The sequence below is a fragment of the Chelonoidis abingdonii genome, chromosome 6 (genome assembly GCF_003597395.2).
Source record: "Chelonoidis abingdonii isolate Lonesome George chromosome 6, CheloAbing_2.0, whole genome shotgun sequence".
Classification (NCBI taxonomy): Eukaryota; Metazoa; Chordata; order Testudines; family Testudinidae; genus Chelonoidis; species Chelonoidis abingdonii.
The window spans coordinates 25,133,039-25,159,875 of record NC_133774.1 but is presented as its reverse complement, the minus strand read 5'-3'; the positions used below and the strand labels follow the sequence as shown (position 1 = coordinate 25,159,875).

Here is a 26,837-nt window from a genome sequence, read left to right as displayed (position 1 = left end):
GTCAGTGCGCACTCTGGGATGCTGCCCGGAGCAATAACGTCGATTTCCGTCACACAACCCTAATCCAGTATATCGCTATCGAATTTAGCGCTACTCCTCTCGTTTGGAGAGAGTTCCGAAATCGATTTAGGAGCCATTTAACTCGATTTAATGACGACGTCGTGTGAACGGATACAGCCTTAAATCGGTATATCGGCCATTACCGATTTAAAGTCACAGTGTAGACCTGGCCTCAGCATGTGAGCAAGTATTTCTTCCATTGGACTAACTCATGAATTTGGATCATTTTCCTTTTACATTCTTCAGGCAAACTAATGAATTTCTCCTTCGAGCTAGGCGCTCTCAGGCATGTCCTGTTCTGTCTACTCAGCTTGTTTCAAGCTAATGACACTTTCGCTCCTCATTGCTGGCTGATTCTCAACAACACGCTTTTTGTCTCTCCATCTCCCATTCAAAAGATCCTGCCTCCTACTGCTCTTCGACGATCATATTCCCCTCTTTCTCCTATCAGAGCTTTTTTATAAAATGAGGAACCTGAAAAAGCTGTGGTTTGCAGTTCAGTGCTCAAGTGGGGGATGTATATGTGTCTGTATCTTAACAGGTTATAAATACAGCGTGAACGTCACATTGGACAAATTAATAGCTATTTGCAGCACCTCTCCAATCCTACTAAGAAGTACCTCTGTCAGAAGTACTTACATGACCCCATTTCTAATGTTGAGGCACTCACAGTCTCTAACATATTTTATGTCACAACATCTGTGAGTGGGAAGTGCTGTTTTTCCTAGGTGACATTAGGAACTGAGAGAGCGGCAAAGAACCTGTGCACCTGATGACTAACAGACATTTTGAGCACGAGCTTCTGGCGTGAATATCTCACTTCTCAGATGCATGTAGTGTGAATTTCAGGAGAGTATATATATGCAAGCAAGTTGAGATAATGAGGTATTCAATCAGGAGGATAGACCGTTTCTAACAGTTGAGGTGTGAAAACCAAAGAGGAGAAACTGGTTCTGTAATTGCAAGCCACTTCCACTTGTCTTTGTCAATCTGAGCTGATGGTGTCAATGCAGATGAATGAAGCTCAGCAGTTCGTCTCTTGAGTCTGGTCCTGTAGTTTTTTGCTCCAGATGGCACTTAAGGTTCTATATGTGTTGGCAGGAGACTGTGTTTCTCCTACAGGTTTGTATATTGCCTTCCTAATTTGATTTGTGTCATTTATCCTTTTCTGTGAGAACTGTCCAGTTTGGCCGTGTATACAATATGCTGAGGCACATTGCTCTGCTATATGGGCGCATATTACGTTGGTGACAGTGCAGATAACTGTGATGGTGTGGCTGATCTGGTTAGGTCCTGTGATGGTGTCGCTGGTGTAGATATGTGGGCAGAGTTGGCATCGAGGTTTGTTGCATGGATTGGTTCCTGAGCTAGAGTTACTATGGTGTGATGTGCAGTTACTGGTGAGGATATGAGAGACTTTCCCAAGAACTGAGAGACTTTCCCAAGCAGAGCCATGCTTTGGAGGGCCCTGTGGGCCAGTGCGATTGGCCGGCGTGGTCAGCCCCGGAAATGACGGATTCTTCACTTCTTCCCCTGGCCCTGCACCCCCCTAGGGATGGCCCTGTGCCCAAGTCACACAGGAAATCTGTGGTGGAGCAGGGAGTTCTATCCTCTATCCTTTATCCTGCTAACTTCTGGACCATGCTTCCTCTTCTAGTCCTTGCTTCTGCGGCTCACCTTGCTGTCCTCTTGCACTTTAGATCATTGACTTCAGTGCAGTCTTCTCTTTTCTCCAATCAAATAATTCTAGAATAATAATGGGCACGTTTGGAATGTTTCCTCCAACAGTCTGTACGTGCCATCAGAACACTGAGCGCTGCAAACTGCATCAGGCCCCTGTGAAGCAGGTAGGTATTACTGAAGTCCTTCTGGAGATGAGTAAATAACGAGATACGCTGGTTAAATGAAATTTTCAATGTTGCAAAGCAGATTAATGGCAGAACTGCAAACAGAATCTTCAATGATTTCTGACTCCCAGGCCCCTGAAGTCATCATTATATCACACAATATTTCATTATTAGTATTTTATTTTATTAATAATGTTTATTACATTAATGCCTAAGAGCCAACCAAACACAGAGTAGAAGATGCCTCGAGGAGCTTACAGTCTAAATACATTATTTATATATAACAGATCAGACAGCACAGGTGCTGAAACCAAGGGTGCTGGGGGTGCTATTGCACCCTCTGGCTTGAAGTGGTTTCCATAACATAAAGGGTTTACAGTTTGGTTCAATGGCTCCCAGCACCCCGCCCTCCCACAAATTGTTCCAGTTCCCCTGTCAGGAGCTATGTATTAAAATAAAGAAATAACATTATAGTGAACAAACCTTCTCAAGAGTGCTGCTGATAATACTGGTCTACAATTTTTGAGAAGTCATCTGCTTCAGAGATAAAATGTGCTATTTATTATGTATTTTGATGTGCTGAATTGAAATATGACAATTAAAACAACTGATTGGCTACTGTTTCTAAAATATTTAAGTTTTTACATTTTATGTCTATGTATATTGTGTAGCATAGTGAAAGGTTTGAAATATCAGTAACTTGGTACATCCTAGGTCTTTCCATGTGTTATGGTTGCTTTAATGATAGTATATTCACCTGTCTGTTTATGTAACACGTTAAAAATCAGCAAGGGTTATATAATACAATTTATTATGAGAAACAAAGGCAAAAATATTATGTACATTGTTTAGTCCTATTTCAGGTGTACTCGGCGCTTCTTGGCTGTTCTGTATTCATTAAATTCATCTTTGTACTTTCCAGCAATGTCGCGCAAGCATTGATGGGCTCATTGCCTGAGATGTGTTTCTCATTGTTGCAATGTCCTGTGAAATTGCTCGCCGTGCTGCGCTCATTCGCCCGAGTTCGTTAGAAAAAAATCTAGATGAGAGTGCAAAAAATGTATCTTTAGTGACATGTTGCAACCAGAGCTTTTATATGCTTCAGGGTTTTCCACCAACAACCTGTAGTTCTCTGCCTTGTTGTTTCTTGAGAAAATTTATGCCACTAACTGGAAGGTTTCTCCATGCCCTTTTCCTTGTACGGAGTGCATGGTCAAATGCATCATCTCGAAGAAGTTCACGAATCTGGGACCAACAAAGACACCTTCTTTATTAGTCAACTTAACCTTGGAAATTTCCACGAGGTATTGAAGGCTGCTTTGTTTTGTCAATGCCTTGACAAAGTTCTCATCAGACCAGCTTGATGTGTAAGGGTAGTAAAAAATCTTCTTGATTCAACAAGTGGTGGATGCTGACATTCCTCCCAGCTCCAATGCTGCAGAGTGGCAATCTTCTTGAGTAGGGGAACTCTGCAAACGCTCCCATTCGCAAGAAACCAGCGTACTTCTGTGTAATCAGTCTGCAGACAAGCAGAGGCAACAACTTCAATCGCACAAAGCTGCCGTTTTTTTTTTTTTTTTTCTTTTTTTTTCTGATTGTTGGTCATAGTTTATGCACCTAAAAGTTGGTTTCATGTTGTAAATAGGTTTTTCCCTTCATATGGACTGCATGATACTGGAATGCTGGCAATAATTGCTATTATTGCAGCAAAAAGCTTTAGACCTCGTCTTCGAAAATCAATGAACATCTTCACTCATTGAGTGAACGATGTTGAGGGCTGCCATCAAACCATCGATGTTGTTGAGGCTACAAGAACCTCCTGACAATGCGGAAGATCACTTTTGACGGTCACGGAACATGGAAACCAAATCATGCAGCGATTCACTGCAGTAATCGGAGCCAACAGCTAGACTAGAGCAATAACATTTTTAAGGACATTTTTCGTTCTCAGTGACCAGAATTGTAAAGTTTGATACATTATTCAGAAGCTTTGGCGTCAGCAGTGTAATATATACTATATAATATTGCATTTCTCCATGTAGTCTATTGTTGTCCTTCCATAACTAGCAAGTAAATTTTAGACCATTAGCAAGTACAGTTTCCTTGTTAACATGTCTTGTTTCCTCATGACTGAAGGAGCTGTATTTTTATGGCTTGATAAGCTTGCATAAACATTTCTAAGGCTATTCTCTGGAGCTCTTCATTAGAACTGCTAAACTGAGGTCTATTTGCCTCTCAGTTGCTTTGCCTGTTTCACACTGACTGAAATAGTGATATGAGACCTGAAGAGAGCTCTGTGTGAGTTCAGAGAGTGTCTCCTCCACAAAACTTGCTCCCATGAAGATTTCCAACCATTGTCTCCCTAATAAGACGGATAATAACATAAGTTGCAGAAAATCATTAAGCACATCATGTTCGGCAGAAGCGCCATTAAAATTAATGAAGGAGTTTTGCTGAATGAATGGCATAGTATAAGCCGAAAGCTGTGCTTGGTAAGTGTGTGTTATAGGTAGCAGATGGGGCAACGTGAAAACATATATCCAGATAAATGATATTGAAAATTGTAGTGAGGTTTTAGCGCTATGATATCAATGAGGGTAACAAATGAAAGAGTGTTACAAGTTTGTCCGAAAAAAGCATTTAACAACCAGGGATTCAGAAGTGAAGTTAAAGCCAAAAAGAACCAAAGAGTAAGACAGCCCAACAACTTAGGTTTCAGAGTAGCGCCGTTTGTCGTACCGCAAAAAGACAAGAGTACTTGTGGATTAAGCTAAACAAATTTATTTCAGCATGAAGCTTCGTGAGTATCAGCCCTTCTTCAGATCACAAAGGAACACGCAGACAGGAGATATTATACATTCAGAGACAGGAAAGATGGAAGTATGATACCAACAGAAGAGTCTATATGAGATGAGCTATGTCAGCAGGGAAAAAAAGTTGAAGTGATCATTAAGATGACATAAAGTGAGAAAACTTAACAGAGGGAAATAGATCACTGTTAATGCCCCAGCCCATTCCAGTCCTGTTAAGGCTGAGTAATTGGGTCTAATTTGCATATTAATTCGAGTTCAGCTCTTTCTTGGAGTCGTTTTGGAAGTTTTTTGGCTGCAAAACTGCACCTTCAAGTGCTGTCACTGAGTGGTTAGTAGAGGTTGAAGGTGTTCTCTTCACTGTTTTTGAATGTAGGGAATTCCTGATGTCAGATTTGTTGTCCATTTATTCTTTTGCGAAGAGACTGTCAGTTGGCAATGACATGGCAAAGAGGGGCCATTGCTGGACATGATGCAAATATCATTGTAGATTGTGCAGGTGAAGAACCCCTGATGTGATTGGTTAATGATGTGTCCATTGAATTGATATTGGACAGAGCTGGCATGGGCTTTGTTCCAAGGATAGGTTCCTGGGTTAGTGTTATGTTGTATGGTGTGCGGCTCGGTGAGTATTTGTTTAGTTGGGAGGAAACTCTATAAGCGAGGACTGGCCTGTCTCCAGGATCTTGAGAGTTGAAGGAATCATCTTTAAGGATAGGTTGTAGATCTTTGATGATGCGCTGGAGAGGTTTTAGTTGGGGGCTGTAGGTGATGGCTAGTGGCGTTCTGTTATTTTCTTTGTTGGGCCTGTCCTGTAGTAGGTGGCTTCTGGGTACTCTTCTGGCTCTGTCAATCTTAGCTTTGCCCTCTAGTGCCACTAGGAGGATAAAACATGAAGAAAAAAAAAGGTCTATAAAGTCAGTTTAATCTAATCTGGGTTCATAAACACAAAATGTCTTAATAAGAGTTCTATGGTTATTGCATGACATCACTAGAGGGCAGAGTGAAGGGAATCCTACAAGGGCTGCTAGGAATTACTGTTTTCGAGGGCATCTGAGAGTTATAGGCCACTGCAGCAACACATGCTGGGAAGATTATATAAGCAGCTCCCTGTAGAAGAAGCCAGATTGTAGAGGGATCTATAGGCAGGGAAGTATAATATGTCTGAGTCCTGTGGTTTTGTTGTGGAAAAGAACCCATAGAAGGAGCACCTTATTTTTCTTTGAATCTTGTTGCAAGGCAGGACAGCGGGAAAGTAACCTCTGGGAGGGGAAGGTTTGTTTATTAAAAGGGACTTTCAGCCTTCCCCACCCACTCCCACCCTACACTTCCAAAGGACCAGGAAAAGGCAAAGCCCTGGAAATGGAAGATTGACGATGCAAAGAGAACTCAAGGCATGCGAAGGTATTTCTGTTTGTCAGCCTGCCACACTGATGTGCAAACTCTAGTGGGATCATTTCACCTAGCAATGAAATGCTGCCACTTCTGGGGTGAATGAGCAGCTATTTCACACAACACTGCCCAAAAGCTTCCACAGGGGAAGGGAAGACTCCCCTGTTCAGATGGGTATTGACAGAGCACCCTAACGGGTACTATGTGTTTTACAGACATGGGCCCTGCCCTGTGGAGTTTATAATCTGACTGGGACATAAGCACTGGAGGAAATACAAAAATAGAGGGAGGCTGTGCGGGGAAGACGCGGGCTGCATCTACAAGAGAATGAAATTGCTTTATGCTTCTGCAAACACCTTGATTTGATGTATCTCTCACAATGTGTTCCAGTTCTAGTGCGGAATGCTTGCTGTGTTCTTGGAGCATAAGGAGTCAGGATGCAACCACCAGCGTCAGAATTCAATTGGAGCACCCTCCCCTCACAACAACAGGATGGGAACTGGTTGCTCACCTGGCAGAATAGATGTATGGGAGAGGGGTAGCACTGAGTGAATCTCAGGCAGAGAGGCTGTGGCAGGGGGTGCCATAGGTGGGGCTATTATAGCTTGGGGGCTGGAACCAGGCACACCAAAGGGAGAGTGGAGCCCGGTCGGTGCTCAGGGGCAGGCAGGTATTGCATGGGGAGTTGGAGCTAAGTGTATTCAGGGGACAGTGGGTATAAAGTGGGAACTGAAGGCATCCGAGGAAGCATGTAGGGACAGGCTCAGCGCTCCCAGGACAGAGCGAGTGCAGTCTGGCCTCAGTACATAGATGGCTTTGGACCTCCCTCCAGGGACAAATCCATGCAGCCCTTGTCCCGGATTTTCTCCATCAGGGAACAAATCAACTGCTGGAGGGTTTGAAGTTCGAGCTGGGCTGCATGGGAACTGAAGCTAACATTGCTGTTTGTAAAGACCACGAGGAGTCCTTGTGGCACCTTAGAGACTAACAAATGTATTTGGGCATAAGTTTTTGTGGGCTACAGCCTACTAATGAAGGATTCCCTGGAAGCAACTTCCTAGCTGAACCCTCCTTCCTGCCCTTGCAGAAATCAGACACCAGAACTCCTAATCACTCCCCTTTTCAGGAAAAGCTTCTCTGCTCTTTCTCTGTGAGGAAGCGCCTCTCTCTCTCTCTGCATTAGTTTCCCTTGGCCATGCACCTTTACAGTTTTCTTTCCAGCTAGGACTTTGCTGAATACACTCAGTTGATTTCCCCCAGCTAAAACATGCCATGTGTGCAGAGAAACTGGATTGCTAACTTTTCCTTTTGGGTCCAGTTCCTTCTCATGCAAGCGCTCTGCTATGGTAGAAATCCTCCACCGGGCAGATTTTTCTTTCCAGACAAGAGGCAAGGTCAGTGGCTTCTCTCATTTTAATTAAAGTTATGCTTAATAGATGCAAACTTGGTGTCCTTTCTCCCCCCACCTCTGTTAGATTATAAACCAGATCACCAAGATCTAAGTAAATATATTCAATTTATTCTTTTGTATAGAGTAGTCTCCCCATCTGTATTTACAGAATGTTTCACTTATAGGATCTAACTTCCATGGAGCTTTGTGACTATTTTACTTTCCCCAGATCAGCGTTGCTGCTTCTCACACTAGAGACTGCAAACCTTACAGTGTTGTGCTAGTTACTCCCCTCCCCCTTGCCCCCTGTGCAGAAATGTCTCTCTGGTTACAATAGCTCAAATTTTTTGGAGTCTGAACTTGCAGCTCTGTGTTTGCAACACTCCTGTGGCAGACAATTTGATTTTAAAGTTGAGGTCAATGAAGCACTGTGCAGACAACTCAGACTGTCATGTTGTTGCTTTCTGGAAACAATTAGGCTAGATTGCAGTTCAAAATTTCATTGCTGAAATCTAAATTTACTCTTAATAGGCCTGTAAATACCCACCTCATTTCTCATTACAAAATGTAGGCAGTTCATAATCCTGGAAATAGACTATTTCTTCTTAGTAGCAATTCTATAATGTTACGTTGTGATACAGCAACACAAAATTGGCGTAAGGACCCTTCCAGCATGACTGTGAACCACTGAAAACTACTCTCTGGGAGCCGTCTTACAACCCGTTTTGCACCCACCTTATAGTAGATCCATCTAGGTTGTATTTCCCTAGTTTGTTTATGAGAAGGTCATGTGAGACAGTATCAAAAGCTTTACTTGTATACTCCAAAGCTTTTATCATTTCAGAACTCACATATATGAAAGGGAAACTCGTGGGGGAGGGGCTGATTCTTCACACCATTCCACAGGCATAAGGGGGTGTTGTGCAGTGGAAAATCAGGCCTGACTACTTCAACAGCTTTTCATTTGGGCTTTTTACACTCTCCCTCCTTAACACCAACCTTAAAAACTTAAAAGCATTTCTCCCATTCACATCCTTTCACATTTCAAACACAACATCAATTCTCTACCCTACAGAGAGAGAGGGAGAGAGAACCAAGTGCTCTCTCCTGAAGTTTTATAAGTTTTCATATTTGTATTGGTGGATTTAATTTACACAACCAGAGATTTAGAATTCACAGGACACCCACTGTTAGATTATAACAGCTTGAACTGATCAAAATATGGCCTAAATTACTCTGAGGTGAGCCCACTCTTGGCCATTGACCTCCAGAGCATAACTTCCATGTACATCAGTGGGAACAAGAATGAGCGCGCTGTCACTGTTATCAGACTCGAGAAGGGGGAAGAAATTCACGGCATTCTTGCCCCTCACTAATATCCAATACTATGCAACAGCTACTACCTATTATTTAGTACTCAAATTGTGGTAACTGCCAGAGGCTCCAATCATCATTCTGGGATGTATTAGCAGGAGTGTTGTAAGGAAGACATGAGAAGTAATTCTGCTCTATTCTACGCTGATTAGGCCTCAACTGGAGTATTGTGTCCAGTTCTGGGCGCCGCATTTCAGGAAAGATGTGGACAAATTCGAGAATGTCCAGAGAAGAGCAATAAAAATGATTGAAAGGTCTAGAAAACATGAGCTATGAAGGAAGATTGAAAAAATTGGATTTGTTTAGTCTGGAAAAGAGAAGGCTGAGAGGAGACATGATAACAGTTTTCAAGTACATAAAAGGTTGTTACAAGGAGGAGGGAGAAGAATTGTTATTCTTAACCTCTGAGGATATGACAAGAAGCAATGGGCTTAAATTGCAGCAAAAGAGGTTTAGGCTGGACATTAGGAAAAGCTTTCTTACTGTCAGGGTGGTTAAGCCCTGGAATAAATTGTCTAGGGGACAATCTAGAATCTCGATCACTGGAGATTTTTAAGAGCAGGTTAGACAAACACCTGTCAGGAATGGCCTAGATAATACTTATTCCTGCCATGAGTGCAGGGGACTGGACAAGATGACCTCTCAAGGTCCCTCTCAGTCCTTTGATTCTATGATTCTATGAAAAACTAAAATTTCCCCATTGCTTTTTTTTCCAGAGCACTTTATCCAGACGCTGCAAGAATACCATGTGGTTGGTCCTGCAAAAGTAGATGCAAGTGGCCATTTTCTCTCTTACAGTTTACACCATTACACCTCAGATACCAGGAGGAAAAGAGACTTCAGTAGAAAGGAAAACCTTGTGTATTATAAAATTAACCACAAGGAGAAGGAGCTGTTTTTTAATTTGACTGTCCATCGAGGATTCCTTTCTGCTAACTATGTATTGGAAAGGAGATACGGGAACCACACTGGTGCAAAGATTGTACCTTACAGAGGAACCTCATGTCACCTCATTGGTACAGTCTTGCAGCCAAATTCTGGGAATGGACCAGCAGCAATCAGCACTTGCAATGGGCTGGTAAGTGATGTAGTCTTGCATCGTGGTTCCATGCTAATTTTGATCTCTTTGGAAGTGAACCAGAGGTGTGCATGCATTTGGTTAAAAACACTAGATGAACTAGTCTGAATAAAATAACCTGCATTTATGTATCACTTGAATGAGAACCGGACTGAATTTTCACACAAACTTTAAACAAAATCTAAAGCTTTTTTTTTTGTGGGGTGGGAAAGGTACAAAAGTTTGCAACTTTTTAAAATCCCCATTTCTCTATATACTCTAGTTTGGACTAGGTCTGGGAGGTGAAGTGCTTATTCTTGTTGAACAATATTTTTAGCACCACTGAAGTTCAGATGCACTGGAAACTTTATGAGAGCTTATAATGGGGTTTCTAGTTCAATATCCATACTGCAAAGATTCAGCTGAACTTTAGTTCGGTTTTTGGCTGTTTATTAGGTGAGCAAAGCAAGGGCTTATGCTCAACTGGAAGGCATTTCTCTGTCTGCCTGTAATGCGATAACTTTTGAATGCTACATCCTACCAATTCCAAAATTTCAGGGAGTATTTTAGGCATCAGTGGGAAGAATCCTATTCATTTTGGTGAAAAATGGAAAACCACAAGCTGGACATGAGGGTGCACGTGGAGCTGCTTGGATCTGGTTAGCAGAGCCAGCAGCTTCCACCATCTCTGGACTTGTCTATAAGTCAAAGAACTGGCTGACTCTCCATCTCTACTCTGCCCATTGTTTCAATAGAGTGAACACCTTCAGAGGCTTCTCCCCCTCAGTCAGAAAATGAGAATGATGCAGGGACAGGGCGGAGTAGGGAGGAATGATGGGATACATAGAGGCCCTAACATGGTAGAGGAGAAAGGAAATGAGGTGGGGTGCACAGAGAGCTGTTGACATATGAAGAGAATGGGAGAAAGGGGGGTACTCAGAGTTTCTGGTATGACGGGAGAGGGAAATTGGGGGCCACAGAGAGCCCCTGTCATGAAGGAAGGGGTGTGGGTTGTTGGGAGCCCCTGAAACAGAGGGGAATGGGAGGCTGGCGCACTGTGCGCTTGTGGGGGCAATGGAGGGATGCAAAGAGTCCATAGTCTTTGCAATGAGCTTGGTCTACAGAAGCAACAGTGTGCAACCATCTGGCACCTGTGAGCTTCTTGATCTTTCTGGGTAACACATGAAAGCTTTTGAAAATGGACAAATAAATTGTTATGTTTTTCCCATTCACTTTGGTGGCAGCTGGGTGTCTGCATCCAAGTGCAGAATTTAATCTGCAAGGGTTTAAATTATTTGAGACTGGGAAATCAAATGGGCAGTAGAATAAGATTCCTCAGGACTGTTTGGTTTACTGAAAGACAACAGTGATAGCCAGAACTTTGTGCAGTGTGTCTCAGTCTGCAATGGCCTGCAGAACAAGAGACCAGAGTTCACTCTCAAGCTTGAATTCTCTCATGTCTGCAGAATGCATTGTGCCAAGATAAACATCTGGGAAGAATTCCCTCCTCCTTCCCCAGTCTGTCGATATGTAAAGAAATTCCTTGCTATTCCAAAGCTTTAGAAACCCCTGTGGGCTTCTAAAATATCCTGGACACACATGAAAATTGGTCTCCTGCAGATGAAATTGGGGCCCTTGGAGTAGCACATGACAGAACTGAAAAACAACAGCTGTACTCTTCTTAGAGATACATTTCCAACATTATATGTTTCAATAAGATACAGAATATTACTCAATGAAAAGGCAGAGATTGATGTTTGTAGATTTGTCAAAGTCTTTTTGGAGCATTTTAGAAATATAAAGTGAAAATTAGGTTATAGAGAAGAGTATCTCAGATGAAAACGTAGTCAAAAGCAATTAGTTTCTTTTGATGAATAGTCTTTTGCCTCCACAGCAATTTTATATTAATATCCATGAGATGTAGAACTTGAATTAAATGCTCATTCTTTTAGGGCTTTCAAATATTCTGTCTACAACAAATAGGCAAGCACCTAATTCATTCTTGCCTGAAACAACTAAGCTGCCTGATGCTGGGAGAGGGGTTCATGGTTGTGGATTGCTAGCAGAAATAGACATCTCCCTGCAGCCTGACTCAGGCACTGAACTCTGAGAGAGGCATCTTCCCTTGTCAGCATCTTCCATTGCTAGCTTAGGCAGCTCCCCACCTAGTATGCTGGCTTTTGTGGATTGCATTCTTAGGCGCCTATCTCTCCTCATGCATTACAAAGGGAGTCTAGGAGCCTAACTTGGACTTTGTGATCTCAGTGTTGTTCCTGTGATCTTCTAGGTGCCTCAAAGTTAGGTGTTGTGATGCTCAGCATTGCAGTGCCTAAGTCCCCTTGTGCCTCTGGGCCGTAGGCACTCTGGAAAATTTTGCTCTTCATCCAAAAGTACTGCTGAGCAAACTACCTATGTCTCAATTTATACTTCCGAGGGCCAGAGCCATGACTTGTATCTTTGGGAGGAAAGGGTCAAGAGTGTAGGTGACTAAGCCACCGTCTGGCTAGAATAACACTTTAGGTTTCAAATGAGTTGAACATGAACAGCAATACCAGTGGTGCTCTTTGCCTGCCAATGTTCTGGGTAGCTTGGCAAGACAAATGAGAACTTAGAGTAGTAGTAGTTCATCTATGGCTTCATATATGACTGTAAAGTCAGAACCCTGATGCACAGAGTCGGCCACACGGAGGGCATGGGAAGTCTTTCTCCATGATGTTTGATGATGTGGCTTTGTGGAGCCTTTCACATGCAGCCTGGACATGATTTCATCGATCCCGCTTGAACCTGCTGCATGCTAATCTTGTCAAAGACCATCAGTGAGTCCTGTTCTGTGCCGTTTGCTCAAGTTTTTAAAGATTGATGCCAGCCTAGTGGAGACTGCTCTTCCAGTTATCTTTGAAGCACTTATAAGGATGGCCCTTCTTTCTTTTGCTCTGCCTCAGCTCCCTATACAGGATCTGTTCTGGGTGGCAGTGGTCTTCCATTCTGATGATGTCCAGTCAAATTCTGCTCTCAGTACCATTTCCTTGATGCTGTTGTGTTTGTTCTCTCAAGGACCTTCATACTGGTCACAGTAGTGAGTCAGAGTGGCCTTCCCCCGAGGCTGACAGGGAAGAATCACTCCCCTCCCCCTGGTGGGTGGAGCCAGGCTGGTCCCGCCCCACACGCTGGAAGCAGAGGGGTGGAACAGGAAGTATAAGAGGCGGGGCCTTCAGCTCAGTTGGGTCAGAGCAAGGGAAGGAGGCAGATGCCTCTGCCTTGCTGCTGGCTCTTGGGCTAGGGACTGATCTGTGCCAACCCCTGCCCCTGGAGGAGAACTCCAAGGGAAGGGAGCTGCTGGGACTGCATCAGCTGAATATCCTGGGTAGTTGCCAGGATTGTCGCCAGGCGAGTATCCCAAGGAGCTACTGGGACTGTTGGCTCCTGAGTATCCCGAGGACATTGAGGACCTGCAAGCAACCAAGTCCTATGAACAGGTAGAGGTAAGAAGTACCCCAGGGAAACCAGACATTCATTCAGCTGTGTTGCTGAAACCACAGTCAGTATGTTTTGGTAGTATCCCTGCTGACCCAGTGGCAGGACCACCTGCTATTATCGGTAGGACCCTGGGCTGGGACCCAGTGGAGTAGGGTGGCCCCAGGTACACCTATTCCCTGCTGTGAACCCCACCCTGGGGACGGTGGCTTACTTACCCAAGGCCAGACAGCCTGTGCTTGTTTGCTGTCTGCCCCAGCCAAGAAGCTGGGTTGTATAGACCACTACTGCTCTGCCCTTCCCAGAGGTCTTGAGCCTGCCTGTGTTTGCTCTCTGCCCCAGTCAGGGTGCTGGGCTATTGACTGCTGCTGCTAGACAGGGGATTAGCATGCTAGATGGCGTAGTGAGGTGTAGTGACCTCCCTCTGAGGCTGACAGGGAGGAACCACTAAAAGCCACTACAGTCACTCCCTCCTGCCAGCAAATGCTTATTATTGAGTGGCAGGAGCACACGTGAAATTGCTCAAGCTGTTTAATGTGTGTCCATGTCTCAGAACCATACAGAAGAGATGTTAGGACCACTGCACTGTAGATCTTCAATTTGGTGGAGAGACAAATGATGTCTTAGGTAGGGACTTTTGTTCAGAGTTGGCCAAGGGCCTGGCTGGCTTTACTGATTCTGGAGGAAATTTCCTTATCAAGGAAATAAACAACAAAAATAGAGCAAATAAATGACAAAAATAGATGCTTGTTATCTAGTTAGGACAGTTTTTATTAAATAGAGTAAAGCACCATTTGACTACAGTGCTAGAGCGATAAGCAAACTCCTGACCTCTACCCAGCTAACACCAGTGTTTCTTACTCATGAACTTTGCCTCTAGAAGAACTTACTTTCGTATTAGGTCTTTTTAACTTTCAGTTAATTTTTGTAAGTTACTGTTTTTCCGAGTTTCAGATAATAATGTAATGTCAGAGCAAATCCTCACCACACTGAACACAGATGTTCCTGGATTTATGTCCTGTAATAAAGATCATACAGATGCAGCATAGATGGAAATAGAGAAAGTGTAAGGAGCAGATTTTCAGCTCCCCTGTTTTTTTTTACTTTGAAGCTTATTTCTGCATCCATTTAAAATGATGTATCCTATCACTCTTTCATGTAACAATGACATTGCTATTACTATTCATTTTTATTCATTACATTTTGGGAGTCTTTTTATTGCTTCATAAAAGTGGATACAGACATAAACCATCTGCTGCTGGGAGATCAATTTTCTAGTAATTTTCAGAGGAAACCTATTGAGCGAATCATATTAAGAGCCTTGATAAAGGTAGCAGGGTTCTCTAATTACCTGTGTATATGAAACAACTTTCTGCCTGATTGCTGGCAGTGTTCCTCCAGGATGACAATATATTGCTTGTTTTTTACCAGAATGTCATCATGCTTTCTCTGTTTACACTATATACCAATGGAGAAATGTGGAAAGTCCTAAGAACTTTGTTATACTTTACATTACAATGTTCATATATAGCATCTTTTGTACATGCAGTATCCCAAAATGGCTTACAGAGTGGAATAACTCCCCCTCGGACTTATTTTCCCCACTCCTCCCTTAGGATGTTTAAGCAGTGGAGAAAGTCTTCACATGAAATTTACAGAGATGAAGAATTGATGAGGGAAGGATTTTTTTCCCCAGGAAGACACTTCCAGATGACAGGAGTAAGTGAGGAGAGATTTTTCTTACCAATTATGAGATGGGCCAGATGACCAGAGAGGGCAGGGAAGAGAAAGAAGATTTGTGACATAGTCTGCAGTAAATTCACAGAGGATCTCAAAAATTAGTGTGACAATTTTGAACTGGACACTTCAATGAAGGGAGAGACAGTGGAAGCGTTGGAGAGCAGGTGTGTGTGACATGGTGTTGTTTGCGTAAGTGAATTGTGATATTTTACACATTAGTAGGTTTCTTATACAAATTTGACCTTCTTGATTTCTGAGCTCTTATAGTCATCAAATGATTTCCTGAATTGTTGTGGATGGGAAGCATGAACTAAATAACAATCCTAAATTTTCTAGCTTCACAGTTCAGAGGTTTGTGCTAGGGGGAAAAATCTTGAGAGTCAGATCCCAGGTGTTCTCATGAGTTGATCATTCCAGAATTGTTTTTATATTTAACTGAATCCAGTGCTGCTACTGTTTCACATCTTGACTCTAGCCTATTTATGGCCTGACAGATAATACCTGGGGGGGGGGGGTGTGTTAAATAGCTGTAGTTCTTTTCTAGAGATAAAGCAATGGATTTTCTTGAAAGTTGCTCCAGAAATGCAGAACCAGGTTCTGAACAACTAGAAAGAAATGTCACTGGAGACCCACGTTAACTCTCTGTTCCATTCCCCTGCCCCCAAACCTCTCACAGATTTCTAATTTAGTTAAAGGGTTCTTGTTCAGCCCACATTACACGGAAACCAACTATGAACTGAAGCAAACCAAATACAAATATTCATTCTTGTGCCTGTGGAATGCTCTGTGGTGGCTTCTGGTCAACAAATTGCTGTCATTTCCTCTTCTGAGCCTGGCCCAGCCCCTTTTAAGGTTCTGAGTCTCACTAGGCTCAGCTACACCCGATAGCTAAGACGTAAGGTGTAATGGAGCAGTGCTGGGCCAAAAAGGCCCAGCCCCTCAGCAACTGCAAAGCATGTTCCAAATGGAGGGCTACTAAAAAGGGAGACACCGACAGGGAAATGGGGAGAGTGAAGGAGAGGCAGGCAGGCATGCGTGCATGATTTTCTGGGAAGAGTCTGGACTGTGGATAAGACCCAACTGGGAGGCCAGACTCTGACCGCCTTTTCCTTCCCCTCCTTCCCTCTGACAAAGAGGAGGAGGTAGACACTGGAAAGTGAGCTGAGAAGACTGTTTGAACTATTGAGAATGTAGGAGCAGCAGCCCTCTGTTGAGAGAGAAGCTGAATGCCACAACCACCCCTCTCAAACTGAAGAGAGAACAGGAAGACACAGGAAGTGGCCAGTCCAGGGGAAGCTGGTCTGTTGTACCACCTAGAGGTCCAGTGCCTTCATCACAAGATCAACCTTCTTCCCACACTAAATATGTACACCTCTGCCCCAATATAATGCTGTCCTCGGGAGCTAAAAAATCTTACCACATTATAGGTGAAACCGCGTTATATCAAACTTACTTTGATCCGCTGGAGCATGCAGCCCTTCCCCCCTGTAGCACTGCTTTACCACGTTATATCTGAATTTGTGTTGTATCAGGCCACGTTATATTGGGGTAGCAGTGTATATCATCACCGAAGCACTCTTTGGTGCAGTTGTTCACTGTTCCTTTGTTTTCATACAGTTATGGTAACTATCTAATCTATTTAGTAATTTACCAATAGTATCTTTGTTCCAAATGTTAGTTTATTGTTATAGAGAATGTTTCACACTTAGCAACATAGTATGAAGTGCAAAAAGATTATTGTGTATCCTGGGGTAAAATAACTGCGATGCAGTTGCCCTGGTAATCATTTATTTGACATCTGGGCAAGACTATACACACACACGCACACACACTATAGCACTGTCAGTCCTGCCTACACATTGATAATCAACACCTTCCTTGATTGGAGTTTCTTTGTCTGTGAAAGTTCCTTTGCTATGAAATGTATGCTAATGGTAAATCTGTTTCTGTGAAATGCTAATGATTTCCTCTTTTCACAGATGAGTAAACATTTGACAACAAATCATATACCAGAGTCGAGGTCCCATTGTCCTTCCTACCGAATGTTGCCCTAGTGACCACCTCAATTTGAATTCACCCTTGCTCACTGATAATGGAACTTCATGGCCACAGAGAACATTTGAAAATGAAAAGAGCAGACTCCACTGTGCCTGAACAAATCCTTATTTAACAGACACTGTCAAAGAGCCAAATCCTCTCCCCAGTGCTGGACCTGAGGAAATGGACTGTGTTCTCAGATCACACACACTCCCTCCCCCCGAGGCGCCTCTCCTCTCCATTTTAGCGTCACCTGAAATAAGACCAGATAACGTAGTACCAAACCTTTCAAAAGTGATCAGCTCCCTGCCATTCCCATTGAGAGCAATGCCCCAACTGTGGGTGCTGAGCAGTTCTGAAAACCCGCTCCCCTCTCACTTTATTATTCCTTTAGATGTATTTCGTTATTAAGAAATACATTATAATCAGTCATCTCACCCAGATAGAACTACTTTTGCAAAGGCTATTTTTCTGCTTGATCACAAACACTTTCCCACAATCCTTGACGGAACTGCTCCTTACACTTTTAAGAATGGGCCAAAACCTGGAGAAGTTTTTTTTTGGCTTCTGTCCAAATCTTCCCATTCCATTAAAATGAAATTTATTTAAACTGAGTCTCCCACCTCCTCATGTGACATTTCTGTACCCGTTATATTAACTGGTAGATCCTGGTTGTCCAGGGAAGGCCAGCACATCTCCCCATTCTGTTTGTGCACTTTGTTCAGATTTCATTAGCACCTGTGGGACAGCAGCAACCTTGATTTGCTGAGTCGAGGAAGAAGGACATAAGTGATTATCTGTGAGCAAGGCCCATCCTTAGGCATAGGCAACATAGACAGCTGCGTAGGGCACCTGAAAATTTGGGGCACCGCTGGGTCTTAGTGTCCACCATCTTCTTTTCCTATCCCTGTTCTGACCCTTCCTGCAGGCTCCCACAGATGGCTGCTCTAGCCTGGTGAGTCTTCCTTGGGAGGGAATCTAGTAGTTAAAAGTGAAAAAACCTCCAGCCTGCCAGACCTATTAGCACAACATTGAAACTGTTAAAGAGACATTCAAGGGGTAATAAAGCCATTTAACAGGCATTTGCCAACCCCAAGGTATATACTGACAGGTTTCAGAGTGGTAGTCCTGTTAGTCTGTACCAGCAAAAACAAGGACGAGTCCTTGTGGCACCTCAGAGACTAACAAATTATTTGGGCATAAGCTTTTGTGGGCTAGAACCCATTTCATCAGCTGTCCACGAAAGCTTATGCCCAAATAAATTTTTATACTGTCAGTTTCTGACTTTACTGACAAAAACAGTTGTGCATTAATGTAATATTTACACAGAACATGTCAGTCTACAGGACCTTAGTTTAAAATTTGCTTTAAAAATATTTCATTAGTGAGCTGGTGAAGATTATAAAATCACATTTCTAAAAAATGCTTGCATAGAGTTTTAGATGCACAATCATCTTTAGCCTTAAATGCGTGGATCTTCAGACATACAGTTTTTTAAATAAATCCTTCAAAAGACCTCCCTTATCTAAAATACACATTTTAATTACTATAGTTAAAAAAAAAAAATGCTTCCAAGTCTTCCTGTCCTTTCTGTCCATCCCTTCACCACCTCTCCCCCCACTCCCCACTGAAGAGAGCCCTTAAAGGGACAACAGTCCTTCCCTTCCAGATAGCTGGACAAAGAGTTTCCCTTTCTTTACTTCTGACTATCTGATGAACTAGTTTTAAAAGAACCCTCCAGCAAAATCAGTACCTTAGTAAGACATAAAATCCTTGTTATACCTAAAATCTTTGGAAACATATTTTTTTAAAGTTGGTGAAATTTCATAACCATGTCTCTTGTTATAGAGATCACACAATGTAAATTACTGTTCCCTTTTTCTAAAAGCAATGAACATTGTTATGAACACACTAAACCTCTCTGATTAATTTAAAATAATGTCTTTGTTTCAGTGAGTTAAATATGTAGTAATCTGGAATGCTGGCTTAAGGTTTGAGTACATTTAAAATATAAATTCAGCTTAGAAATACTGATTAAGAAAATGTAAAACAGAGAAGAGCTGCATCATGTATTCCATTATATGTAATGTTGTATTCAGCAGGACAGCTGACTCACCCTTACTACTAAGTTTTTGCAAATAAATCTCTGACAAACTTCAGGGCATATCAAAAAACCTGTGACTGACATTTTTTATTCCCAAATTTTAGTGCTTTTAATTATGTACGTTCTTCATGTCCATTCTGCATGAGGGAGAGGGTATGGGAGTCTCTGTGGGGAACTGTGACTCTCTGCCACCATGAGGCAGGCCGGGCATCTCATTATCCTTCGCTGCCTCGTCCCTCCTCCCCCTCCCCCACCAGGCTGTGAGCTTGGGCTGCCAGTTTAATAATACTGCCTAGGGCCCCATAAATCCTAAGGACAGCCCTGTCTGTGAGAGCCAGAATGTACCTGGAGAAAGTCTGAAAAATGCCACCCTAGAAGGCATAAGCCCCTCTGCAAACTCTCTTCTTTTGCAGATGGGAATGTTTCCAGGCCAGGACACAGGAAGCCTTTAAACTCTGAGTCTTGTGCTGCTTTAAGAAAAAAAAAGGAAAGAGAACCACTAAGTGGTTCCCTCTATATATCTGCCGTGTACTTTCTGTTGTCAATTAGACACACTATATATAGAAAAACTTACTCTTAGAAAGAAATCCCATAGAATATGGAGTTTCCTGTGCATGTGTTTTTTATCCTACCTTCCATGTGACCAGTTTTCTCCTATTGTAGACGGTAGCTGTGTGTCTCTGTTGCTTGGTTTCTAGAGATATTTCTTTTACTGTGTTAATAAATATGAAGAAGTTACCTTCTTGCTGTTCATAACTGTAGGATCACTATTCACTGCAGGTTTTTTCTATTTAACATTTTCTTGGGAGTTCATTCCTTTCCTTAGTGCCCAAACCCCAGCTTTATTCATAACTCCAAGGGCTCCAGTGAGGTCTGTCTCTCATCTGTCTGCAGGAACATCCAAGCTGACAGTCCCGATGAACCTCTTTGGAGTTCTCAATACTGTGTGTGTGAGTTCAGCTGCCTTTGCTGATTCTGTAACATGACTCTTGTTGTGAGATGTCACCTTTGACCAATATCAAGTGGTTAGCCCAGAATTCTAGCATTTCAGTAGAACTATTAGTGTGGGTGGATTAAAATAAATATATTAGTAGTAAACTGCAAGTGCAGTAGAACATTGCACCTGGGTCCTGCAAAATAGCATCATTTTTTTCTCTCTGCAAATACTGAAATTTTATTTTTATATGGGGACATCCTGTCCTCTCAGTGGCTTAATCTACTCCTGATCATGCTTTAATTGCTTTAATTGTCTTTGTAGTAACATCCCAAAGTACATGTGCCCAATTGAAATGAACATGTAGAAAAACATCCAAACTATTTAATACATTTCAATTGGTGTTCTATTGTTTAACAATACAATTAAAACTGCGATTAATCACAATTAATTTTGTTGAGTTAATCACATGAGCTAACTACGATTAATTGACAGCCCTACAAAGCCCCACATTTTATAGCATAGGCCTGAACTTCTTGAGAATGTCCACTTAACTGGAGGAGATGTGAATGTGTGTGTGTGTTCCCTCTCCCCTCCTTTAGAAGTTTCATTAATGTAGGTGCCATAAATTGTCATGAAGCTACTAAGGCATTTCTCCTGCGCAGTCTGGTCTAAAAAAGACTGTCTGGGATCCTGTAAGTATTTCGTGATGTGGCTACAGGATGTTTATCTTCCTTGTGTAAATGAACTGGCTCTGTGTTAGGCTGAGGTTTGCAGCTGGTCTGAGTTCCTATGATCGGGAGGATTGTAATGGCTGAGGTATAAAACGTGATGCTTCTCATTAGAACAGTGTGTAGCAAAAGGAGCAGAATAAGAGACAATCGAATAAAAAAAATAACCAGCTACAGTTAATATATTGCAAATAAGGGAGGCTTCAAAACATAAATACCATGCAGACTGCCATGAACAGAGCATCCAGTTTATAGATTCTGTTGATAAATTGGATTGTCAATTGTTTGACCACACTTTGGTTCATTCTGCTATGTAGGCGAGACACCAACTTACCAATATTGGTCAGGTTTATTGCTAAAAGTCAGTAATAGTATAGTACATGAAAAAGGTTCAACATGATACCAGTTTCTGGGAAGCCATCTTGTGCAGCATTGTTAAATTCCCCTTACACAGAAGATGTGCTCCCAAAATTACACATTTCAGCTACAACTATTTTTAGGCTGATTTATACAAGCTATAAAACTTCTTACATATCACTAACATCTAACCCATTGGTTTGCACCAGTTCCTTAACTTGTTGTTCTGTACCTTCCTTATCTAGGTATTGGTCCACAAAGCATCTCCCTAGCTTGTACTAAGACACAGAACAAATGTATCTTGATTTTTGACAAGTTTCCTATTTGCTTATGGCGAATGCTGAGTTGCAGGGTGTTGTGGGATGTAGCTTAGCATGAATGAACAGAACTCTGGAAAAAGCATAGGCTAGGTCAGCTCTTATAACTGCCAGGCATTGTATAATGTGGTATGTACTAACCTAACATATGTGTTGGTTAACAATTCCTATGCAACATGGGGTACGTCTAGACTACCCGCCATATCGGCTGGTAGCGATTGATTTCTCTGGGATCGATATATTGTGTCTCATCCAGACACGATCTTTCGATCCCTGAAAGCGCTCTCGTCGACTCTGGTACTCCTAGTGTGAGCGGCGGTAGCGGAGTCAACAGGGGAAACTGCGGACGTCAATCCCGCGCCATGAGGACGAGAGGTAAATCGATCTAAGATACTTCGACTTCAGCTACACTATTCATGTAGCTGAAGTTGCATATCTTAGATCGATCCCACCCCCCGCCAGTGTAGACCAGCCCATGATTATATGGTACTCAGTCAGAGAGCTAAATGAATCTCAGTAATTCACGCAAATATCTTTTTCATTCAGGATCATATCAGGCAAACTGGCTAAGTCTCTGGGAACAACGGCTACTTGTTTTGGTGAGACCAACTGCCAAATACTTTAGCTTCCTTTTGTAAAAACTCTGGCTCATTAGGTATATGCATGTTTCCGTAACGATAACAGAAGCACGCCTGCTAAGTAATACTGATGAGTGCCAGCTAGTTGGTCTATCAGGGTTGAAACTGCATCCACTGGTAGTATTTCATCTTTGGTTTAATCTGCTGCTGTTTGCTGCTACCAGAAATTCTGGCAGACAAAATGTCTCCTGAGTACCAGGTACTTATTTGAATTCAAAAGAACAGTTCATTTAAAAATTCCAAACATTGCAATAACCCCCCAAGCCTATTTAATTAACACCTATTTATATTTTTGCTACCTTCTCTGTGGCACTAATGTTTCTGTGGCTTTGTTTCTGGATGTGTGTACGGGAACTGAATCCAAATCAGTGTAAAAGGACAAAGATTCCCTTGTGACACATAGTAACTCATGCACATATCTATGCCAGCTTCGTGATGGTGTGTGGATTATCTGAGTAGGCTAGTGCCTGTGTTTATGGTCTGTAATTCCTAGGTGTGCAGAAATGAATTCACAGCAAATTATTGTTCAGTGTTCTTGCAGTCATGTTTGTCCCAGGATATCAGAGACACGAGGTGGCTAAGGTAATACTTTTTACTGGATCAGCTTCTGTTGGTGAGAGAGAGAAGCTATCAAACTACACAGAGATCTCTGTGTAGCTCAAAAACTTGTGTCTCTCACACCAAGAGAAGTTGCTCCAATAAAAGATATTACCTCACCCACCTTGTCTCTAATAGTATGTTAGTCATTTTGCAACCCAAAATAGGTCAGATGTATGACGAGACTATATCAGGAGTAATTTAGTGGCTGATTTATGATTTGTGTAGTCAGAAGCAATTCCTTAAAAATGACAAGAACTAGATTCTATCTGCTAAAATTTATTAACTGGAATTTCCAAAGTGCTTTTTCTGACAAACATTTTTTGTCACTGTAGGTCTTATCAAAGCTATTGGAGTCTCTCTAGTAATTGATTTTAAAACAATCAAAAGCCCTCAAATATTTCATTAAGCTGAAAATCCTGTTGACACCACACGTTAAGGTACCAGTATTTTAAGGAGGACAGCACTATCTGTATTTGATCTGTTGCTACGTGTTAGTATCATAAGATACCACTCTCTGAAATCTTAGGCCTTGATAGGCGAAGCATGCTAGAATCTAGGGGACCAGGAGATGTTTTCATTCATTAAAACAGATTTCATTTTGGTGCCATTGATTCTGCTTCACTAATCTCAGCGCTATGCTGAGCAGCTCTCTGTCCCTACACAAGCTACTTATAGGACATATATTGAATATCTTTGTTCATATATGTGTGCAAAGTGCCTTATGCAATGGGGCCCCCGATCCTGGTTAGGGTTTTACACACTCGTGGAATACAAGTTTTTAATAATCTGAACTATCAGATGTAAATTTAACCTGGACTGTTACGAGTTAAAGTAATGTTCTATATTAATGAAAAAGGAATTCCCTGTCCCGTGCTTTCAGTAAGGTCTCTGAGTTGACCTCTGAGTGGGATGACACAATAATTTGGTCAATAACCATTCCTTAAATGGTTACTTCTACCTCTAGTTTCAGAAATGAGCAATACATCCTCCCTATATGGTTACATTTGTAGCATTGTTCAGAAATGCACACACACAATCTAAAATGAGCACAGCATCCTTAGGCCAGGAGAAGTGAAACTCCACTGCCAAGAAACAGCTGTGGTCACTCTGGGACACAAGTCAGGAGACTTGCAGTGCACTGTGCTATTAGAATTATTATATAAGGTCTAGATAGTGGTCCAGCCTGTGTGCCGCACAAGACGTCCTTATTCCCTCGCACTGGGGCCCTCAACTACTGCTGCTTGCACACAGGAAGTAACAGGTGGACAGGAGAGAGGAGAACCCTAACTCCATCCCCACAGTGCACCTGTACATCAGGGAGCATATAGTACAACAGACGTATCAGAATTTACTCTCTCCTAGAGCAACGGGGAGACAGGGAAAGAGACTGCGTCTCAAAGTGTTACAATCTCCACCTAGAGACTGCACACAGCAATGCTTTGCCCCTCACCGCGGGTTAGTCTGCCAATTGGAACTAGCCCTCTATGAATGTAGCAGAACATAATCCAGAGGCTAGCCATAAATTAACATTGGCATACATTTTCCAGTCTGCAGTAAAACGACTCTCTCCGCTGTGGAGGTGAGGTAAAGGAGGGCAAGTGTCAGAAACGCTGTCGTTGTAGTTCTTCTTATTCAGAAATAAGCTCCGGTCATGGCGAGCTCTACAAGTGTTGCCAAATTATCGCGACACACTTTGAGCATGTAGCAGTGACAGGGACAATATATTATGGAAATGCTTAGTACTGTTTGGGGTTTCATCACCTGTCCATTCCTAATACAGTTACACACAGCATCTCACTATGGGCCTCTCCCTTAGATTAGAACCCTTCATTTCTGGCTTCTACCAGAAGCCTTCAAAAGTTCTCTGGTATTGAAAAATCCAGTATTCAGATTTTTTTTTTCTGATTTCTATCCTGATTTTTTACCTGCTCAACCCTTTCTCCACCCCCAGCTCCGACTGCAGACTCCCTGCTGGGTGGCACAGCATGGCTACACATGGGAGGGTAATTGCCGGTTGGTGGTTGCTGCAGCTACATTGTGGGAGAAGGAAATGGACAGGCAGTCAGCTGAGACTGTGGAGTGTTGCAGTGTCAGGCTGCAGAGAGTACTGGTTCCCTCCTGATCCCAGCCCTTCAGCACAGCCCCAGGGCACAGAGGCCTGTACACTTCCCACCAACCCCTCTCCACTTCTGGGCAGGCACCCTTTTCCCCTGTGAGGATGTGTGCTCTGGGACGCATCACTGCCTGGAGAAGAGCCTCAGGGCACAGAGCCCTGTCCGCTTTGCCCACCAGACAGACCCCCCTCATGCCCCCAGGCAGGGAACAGGACATGCTGCTGGCATTACTCAGTGACTGGGAGCTGCTTTCTTCTGGCTCCCAGTCTCTGTGTCCCACCTCTGTGACAGGAAAGCTGGTGATTTTGTGATGAGGGTTCTGTTCAAGTACTCCTTCTTTGTCTGTTCTCTCCAGCATCCTTCAGTGGATAGTCACCCAATTTTGGTTGCTGGAGGAAGCCCTTTCTGAGCCCTGGTGAAAAAAGCCTTGGACATTTTGAAAAAACTGGTGCAACCTACGATAACCCAGGACTCTTGGAATCTACACAGAAACCCCTTTTATTAAGCATAATGGCACAAGTCACCAGCACTAAACTGTTTTTGTTTTAAAAAGTAAGTTTTATTATTGTAATGGGGATTAGAGGGAATGGTTTCCTAAAAATTTAATTTTCTCTATTTGCTGTTTTATTTTTCTGTACTCCCTTTCCCCAGTATTTAACCCTGATATTGACCTGGAAACTGTTCAATTAGTTTTTTGCATTTATTTTCACCCCTTTTTAAATAAACACTCACCAATGCCTGAAAACAAACAAACAAGAGCACCATAGGGCTTTACCCAGAGAGTAATGCAGTTTTTCCTTTCCACTTTTTAAAAAAAATGGAAAAATCCCAATTTCTGCTGATTAGTGGAAATGCATTTCTTGCTCTCCCTTGTATTTTGGACTCTGAGATAGAAAGTGACTCATTCATCATTTCAATTTTTTCTCTGGTAAAGCAGTTGCACAGTTGTTCCCTTCTGGGTTTGCATTGTACTTTTTGTTCTAATTTCCACCTGTAGTTCATGGTCATTAATTTGCAGCTGTCCGGTACTGTCTCAGATTAGTGTTGTAGCATGGGGCTACTTTCTAACCGAATGTAGCATGGGACTGGATCAGAAATTGCACTTGGCTCTGTTTATCCATAAGACATGAAAACAAATGCAACAAGCAGAAATAGAGTTGTTCCTGCCCTTTAGTATCACACTTGTAAGATATGCAGGACTCTGAGCCTTGTGTTTTATGTACTCTATTAGAACTGTCATATAAACAGCACTTCTGACAAACTTCAGGGTAAGGGTGCTGATCAATCTGGCTGGAGGGTGGTGATGAAATACCTCAGTGAATAAGATGGGCCCCATCAGCCAGGCCCACAGGAAGGGAAAGGCACATGGCAATGCCCAGGAGGTGAATTGTGCAGGCTTCTCAGCCTTTGTGACATCCTAGAAGGGAATGTTTATTGGTCTTGAAGAAGTAGCTGAAGGCAAGGCCTCCTCATACTGTGAAGCATGTGGGTCCACAAGGAATCCTGGCCACAACCCTGCGCATGTCAGACCTGACCTGTAGTCCCACTTGGCAGCCTGGTGTGTAGCTGCTTTGCTGTAATCACCTCTCAGTCCTTGGCTGTGCACTAACCCGCCCTGGGCAGAATCCTGGATCGCATGTTAATGCTGTAAGGATCAGTTTTAACTTCTAGGACATCAGATTTTATAACAACCACCTTGGTAATTGTTATAGTTCAGTTACACTCTTCACTTGTATGTATATGAAAACCGATTCTCCTCTTACTAATTCATGTCACTAACCCACCATTATTATGATTGACCATCATTATTTGCATTGCACTAGTGCCCAGAGGATCAGGGCCCATTTGCACTAGACACTGT

The 26,837-nt window shown here is 42.6% G+C and overlaps 1 protein-coding gene across 1 annotated transcript in view; it reads left to right on the top strand.

Moving 5' to 3' along the window:
• Positions 1-7,303: 7,303 nt before the first annotated feature.
• ADAMTS12 (ADAM metallopeptidase with thrombospondin type 1 motif 12) overlaps positions 7,304-26,837 on the top strand; it is a 324,205-nt gene continuing 304,671 nt past the window's right edge. Inside the window, exons 1-2 of the mRNA XM_032763220.1 lie at positions 7,304-7,503; positions 9,590-9,951. Coding sequence (XP_032619111.1) covers positions 7,377-7,503; positions 9,590-9,951 — 489 coding nt within the window. The 5' untranslated portion in view covers positions 7,304-7,376. The remainder of the gene's footprint in view (positions 7,504-9,589; positions 9,952-26,837) is intronic.